The following is a 6109-nucleotide window of genomic DNA, read 5'->3' as shown; positions in this document are numbered from 1 at the left end:
GGTTGCCTATATTACAATAGCCTAGTTCAACAGTGGTAACGAGATTATATAGCCCACAAAGCTGAAAATGTTTTGGTTTTGTTTTTGAGAGAGTGCAGGGCTGGGGGGCAGGCAGAGAGGGAGGGTGAGAATCCCAAGCAGACCTGACACAGGGCTGAATCCCACGACCCTGGGATCATGACCTGAGTATAAATCAAGAGTTGGACGCACAACCAACTGAGCCCCCCAGGCGCCCCTAAAATACTTCCTATATGGCCCTTTCCAGAGTAAATTTGCTGTCTCCTCTGGGTAAAAAGGATAGCTCAAGGGGTTGCCAAGGTAAAGGGCTGGAATGAATCTGACCATGAGGGAATTTGCAGGATGACAGAACTGTTATGTCTTGTGATTACACAACCCTGAGTTTGTCAAAGCTCAGAACGGTACACCAAAATGTGGGTTTCTAAAAATGTTTAAATAGGGGCGCCTGGGTGGCTCAGTCGGTTGAGCGTCTGACTTCGGCTCAGGTCACGATCTCGCAGTCTTTGAGTTCGAGCCCCGTGTTGGGCTCTGTGCTGACAGCTTGGAGCCTGGAGCCTGCTTCAGATTCTGTGTCTCCCTCTCTGTCTCTGCCCCTCCCCCACTCGTGCTGTCTCTCTCTCTCTCTGACAAAAATAAACATTTAAAAAAAAATTTTTTTTTTTTTAAATTGAGCCACCCAGTTGCCCCTATCGGTTAAGCGTCTGACTTCGGCTCAAGTCAAGATCTCATGGTTCGTGGGTTCAGCCCCGCATCAGGCTCTGTGCTGACAGTTCAGAGCCTGGAGCCTGCTTCGGATTCTGTGTCTCCCTCTCTCTACCCCTCCCCACCTCATGCTATCTGTCTCTCTCAAAAATAATAAACATTAAAAAAAATTTTTTTTTAATTTTAAACCAATTTTAAAAACAAGAGGAACAGAAAACATCAGTAGTTACCGGAGGGTAAGTGAACGGGGCTCTGAGCGTACAGAAGAGTATTTGGGGGGATAGAACTGTCCTACATATTGATTACTTACATAACCAACACATCAGATGTTAAAGGATGACTTTACTGGATGTAAACTTTAACTCAATTCTTTAAAAAAGAGAGACAAGAGACAGCCAAAAATTTACCCTACTGTCAAAAAAAAAACAAATAGAGCTTATGGTTTTCTCATGAACAATAAAAACAATTACTTTGTGTGTAATGAACAATAAAAGGAGAGTTTTCTTTTTTTTAAGATTTTCAATATACACAGTATTTTAAAATGTTTTTAGGAAATGGGGCGCCTGTGTGGCTCAGTCAGTTAAGCGTCCGACATCAGCTCAGGTCATGATCTCACAGTCTGAGTTCGAGCCCCACGTCGGGCTCTGTGCTGACAGCTCAGGGCTTGGAGCCTGTTTCAGGTTCTGCATCTCCCTCTCTCTGTGTCCCCTACCCCCGGCCTCTCAAAAATAAATAAATATTAAAAAATTTTTAAATGCCTTTGCAGAGATAATTAAATCAAATACAAACAATATTAACGAGATTTTTTTTCTCTGGGAATAAAAGTGTTAGAAATGCTTTTGATTTATTTTTTAAAGTTTATTTATTTCGGGAGAGAGAACATGTGCACAAGTGGGGGAGGAGCAGAGAGAGAGAGGGGGAGGAGCAGAGAGAGAGGGGGAGAGAGGGAATCCCAAGCAGGCTCTGCACTGCCAGTGTGTGCCACACGCGGGGCTGAAACCCACAAACCATGAGATCATGACCTGAGCTGAAGTTGGACACCCAACCGAGCCACGCAGGCATCCCAGAAATGCTTCTTTTTAAATTTCGCATACGTCTCAGGTAACAAGCAAGGCATGAGAACAACAGAGGGCTCTAAATCTAGTTCCACAAAGCATTTACTATTAAACTATGTACAGCTTCTAATAAAGAAATTTATTTTTCAGTTAATAAAAATGCAGTATTTAAGACAAATCGTCAAATTTTCAAACGGAACATACTACCCATAAACTATATTTTTAGCTCAAACTACAGCTAGTTGTTTACAAGAACTAATTTCCAAATAGTCATCTATGAATTTACACAACTGATATTTAGAAGCTCTTTAAAATTACTCTGTAAATTAAAAAGTTAAGCCAACTTGTCTGCCTCTACAGCTTACCCGCAGCAGATGAACCAGGCGTGCCCGACTGCATAGGCAGCTTTCTTGGTACGCCCTGCCCCAGGCCTGCAGCGTGCGCCCCTCAGGGAAAGGCTGCTGTCTGGGTTCCTTTCCTGTTGGCCATCTATGGCGTGGGCACATCAGGTGCCCTGAGGCAGCCAGGAGGGCATACAATGTACTTGAAGTCTCTGACAACTGAAGAGTCTAAAGTCACGTGGTGCTGTGCTCACTCCAAAGCAATGGTGCTAATCCAGGAGGGCGCTCCGCAGGCTGACTTTGGGTTTAGGACTCTGCTTCGTCCCCATTACTTCCATCATCCGTGTCATTCTCCTCGTCCTCTTCCCTCTTCTCTTTAAGCATTTTCAGATATTTACTAGCTAAAATCTTCTTTGGTAATATATCTTAAAAATATAAAGCTAACATCAGCAATTGGTTTTGGCAGACCATGAACACAGCAATGCAAATTTCAAAATGTGCAAGTCCCTGCTTTGAACTCTAGAACAGGTTCCAAAACACGACAGAATTCCGACCCTGCCTCTGGGTGACAGCGCAGGAAACCAGCACTGCCTCCTGACTAACGCCAGAGACCTGTTTCCTTTCCACGGACTGCAAACCATGGGCTCCTGTGTGCTGGTAACGACTGGGAGCAACCCTGTCCTACCCACCTGAGACAGGCCGGCGGGCCCCGGGGGGAATAGATTAAAGCTCTTTTTTTAGCTGTGGCCCACACAGCTTGTTCCGCAACAACAACTACGAGTTTCTCTGTTTCTGGGGCCGAGCAGACCAGCCCAGAGTCCTCCCTTCAGTGGTAAGGAGTCAGCCAGGCTCCCCCAGCCACCCAGCCAGCCAAACATCCTTGTGCAGGTTGTTGACTTCACTATCATTCTAGGTGAACCACATTACAAACATACTCTGACAAAACTAATAATGTCTTCCTGTGCCAGGTCATGGTAAACTTTGGCACCTGGAGAAAGCAGCAAAAAAAAAAAAAAAAAAAAAAAAGTCTATTTCAGTGAAAGCAGGGGGAAAAAAAGCTGTAAATTACTACATCTGTTTTAACCAGAATGTTTCAAAAGCTAAGTACCTGCAAGAAACTGAAAAGTTTCCGATTCCTCTGCAGTATTTGATAAATCACTGTAAGTGAGTGCTTTCCTTTCTTTTCCATTGCCATGTCTGTAGGAATAGGTGGCTAGATACTGAACAAAGAGTTCCTAAAACAAAATGAAAAAGTGAAATGAAAAGTATGCCCTGAAAATTTACCGCAGAACTTAATTTTTAAAATTACATTGTTTAGATGACTGCGGATTACCTGGGTTTCTCAAATTACAGAAAACTACCGGGGAAAGGAGAAATGGGTCAGAAAGAAGGCAACGGTGTATCAAAGTTGGCGGGGAAGCAGGCATTTCCCTAAAGTTATTTTAGATTTCTAACTCAGGGAAATTTTTTTTAATTCAACGGTGGATTATAATTATGTGAAAACTATGGGCTGGTTTAAGGAGCAAAGGACCATTCAAAAATTCTCTTTGACTCAGGAACACATTTTTAAAATACAGCGTCTAAGGTGGTGGCGTACGACTATAATAGTCAAACAGCCGGAAGCTGAGAGTTGACCACCTTTCCCATTTTGCCCAAACACCTTCCGCAAATCAACAACCTGGACGGAGCCTCTCTCTTCCCCTCCCTCTAGGTTGGTGGGTAAGGAATGAAAGTGCACAGGGCATCTAAGTATCCCAGCACCACGTGCTGATCGGACGACTACCCCCCTGGGCTCCGGGATCAGGCGGGCAGAAGGTCTCAGCTCTGCCCCAGCACCCTGCAGGGACACCGCACTGAGACCCGAGGGGCTGCGCGGTCCAAGACAGGCTTAAGCACGGGTAACACAAAGGGTGCTGGGGCGCTACTGTCCACACCAAATCCAAAGAGACCCTGAGCCACCTGCACCTAGAACGGCGCTGGCACCACGGGCTGGGAACGGAGGCTGGTTGTGGCCGGGGGAGGTCCAGCCTCGCTGCGCGGACAAGGTGCGTGCGTCGTCGGGCTGTACCTCCAGAACCCTCTCACTGCACCCTGAGGAACCGGGGCCCGAAAACCACGAACAGGGCGGAAGCGGAAGAACGGAAGGTTTGGGGGCCCGGAGTGCGGTGATGCGCGTGGAGAAGACGCCACAGGAGGCACGCGTCAGGTCGCGTCAGCCAGCGCCACCACCCGGGGCCTCGCGCAGGGGAAGTCGGGAGCGGCGCGCGGGGAACGGCGGGAGTCGCGCGGTAGGCGAAAGGCGCGCGAGGCAGGACGGGAGCGGCGCGGTGGGCGGGGCGGTGGGCGCGAGGGCGCCGGGCGCTGGGGCGCGCGCTGCGAGGGAGGGGACAGGGCGCGACGCCGAGGGCGCGCGCGCCGCGAGCCCGCGAGGGGCGGGGGGGGCGGCACCGGCAGCGCCGCGGGGCGGGGCCCGACGGTTCCGGTCGCCCCCCCCCCCCAGCCGCTCCCTCCTCCCCGCGCGGCCCGCCTCACCGTGGCTTTGGCCGTGAGCACCAGCGCCTCCTGGTTGATGCTGGACACCTCGGGCGAGCTCTTCATGATGACCCGGATGCGGGACAGCGGCAGCGACACGAGCCGCTGCTCCCCGCACCTGTCCCTGCCCGCGACCGCGTCCGCCATCTTCGCGCCCCTCCCCGCGGCGGCCGCCGGACCCGCCGCGAGCGAGGCAGGCGGCCTGCCGGCCTGGCGGGTGCGGGAGCGGAGGCCCGCTGCCCCGTGGGAGTTGTAGTGTCGGGGAGGCGCGGCCTCGGGGGCCGGCAGCCGCCCTTCCGGGGCAGAACTACAAACCCCGAGATGCCGCGCGGAGCGGGCGGAAAGGCAGCCGGCGGGGCGGTGCCGCCCAGGGCCGCGAGCGGGGCTTCCCGCCAGTTGCCCGCGCGGTGCGGACCTGGGGCGCGGCGGACGGGGACGGCCAGGGAGCTCGGCGCGGCTGTTGGCCGCAGCGGCCCTCGGAGACACGGGGACGGGGTACCGTCTTCAGAGCTGGGGAGAGAGCGCACCTTCCTGGGAGGAGGAACAACACACGTGGAGGCCCCGAGGCCGGAGCCGGTCGGGGAAGCTCAGAGGGGCCGATGTGCTGCAGTTGGACTGAGCGGGCAGCCAGGGGCTTTTATTCCAGCAAAAAATGGGAAGGGGGTGAAAGGTGTCAGAGGGGTGATGGGATAAGTCTCAAGTGTTAACAGGATCCCTCTGGCTGCGGACTGTTGACTAGCCCAGGAGTAGTTAGTTGTAAGGGCGGAAGCAAAGAGACCAAGTAGAAGGTGATTGGAGGTGATGAATAAGGTGCCAGTGTGACTGAGGTGAAGTGAGCTGAGAAAAGAATAGCAGGAGGCAGCCCGGGGCCAGATCGGGCAGGGCTTTGTAGATCATGGAATTCTGTCCACCTGAACGAATCCGGAGGCCCTGGGAAGAGTTAGGAGGTCCCCCTTAATTTTACAAAGAACAGGACAGAAGTAGGAAGGCTGCTGCTGGGACAAAGACCATGGTGGGTTGGACTAGAGTGAGGTGGTGGCAAGGAGTAGGTTTGGGATCTAATATGAAGACAGCCAGCAGGACCTGCCAGTGAGATGTGGAGCCAAAGAATGGTGATGCCATGTTCCAGAACGGGGAACACTGCCAGAGGAGCAACTTTGGCCAAGAGGTTTGCTTTGGAGCAAGTTAAAGTTCCAGTTGCCTGTGAAACACTAGTGGCGGTGTTGAGCGGATAATTCGACATTGAAGCCTGGAGTTGAGGCCGGAGCAGTTAACTTAGAAACCAGCACTGTCTGGGTGGTAGTTAAAACCGTGAACTTGAATGAACATATTTAGGAGGAGGGCGTAGATAGAGCGGAAGGATCTAAGGACTCCAGCCTAGGGTGCTCCCAACATTTCAACATGGAGGAAAGAAGGAAAATCCAGCAAAGCAGACTGGGAAAAAGTGGCCATTAAATAGGA

General features: G+C 51.6%; 1 protein-coding gene across 2 annotated transcripts; it reads right to left on the bottom strand.

Moving 5' to 3' along the window:
- Nucleotides 1-1893: 1893 nt before the first annotated feature.
- Nucleotides 1894-4940, bottom strand: CHRAC1 (chromatin accessibility complex subunit 1). Of its 2 annotated transcripts, none has more exons than XM_019459755.2 (3): nucleotides 4649-4903; nucleotides 3225-3351; nucleotides 1894-2541 (listed from the first exon to the last, which is right to left on the bottom strand). In XM_019459755.2, the coding sequence occupies exons 1-3, from the start codon at nucleotides 4793-4795 to the stop codon at nucleotides 2423-2425; spliced, it is 393 nt and encodes a 130-aa protein (XP_019315300.1). In that variant the 5' UTR covers nucleotides 4796-4903; the 3' UTR covers nucleotides 1894-2422. The 2 variants fall into 2 exon arrangements, with proteins under 2 accessions (XP_019315300.1, XP_053752555.1); XM_053896580.1 differs by lacking the exon at nucleotides 1894-2541 and adding an exon at nucleotides 2548-3104 and having other exon boundaries at nucleotides 4649-4940.
- Nucleotides 4941-6109: the final 1169 nt, after the last annotated feature.

This window comes from Panthera pardus, unplaced genomic scaffold (assembly GCF_024362965.1).
Source record: "Panthera pardus isolate Hobbes unplaced genomic scaffold, ASM2436296v1 HiC_scaffold_7, whole genome shotgun sequence".
Taxonomy (NCBI): Eukaryota; Metazoa; Chordata; class Mammalia; order Carnivora; family Felidae; genus Panthera; species Panthera pardus.
This window is presented reverse-complemented; position numbering and strand designations above follow the sequence as displayed.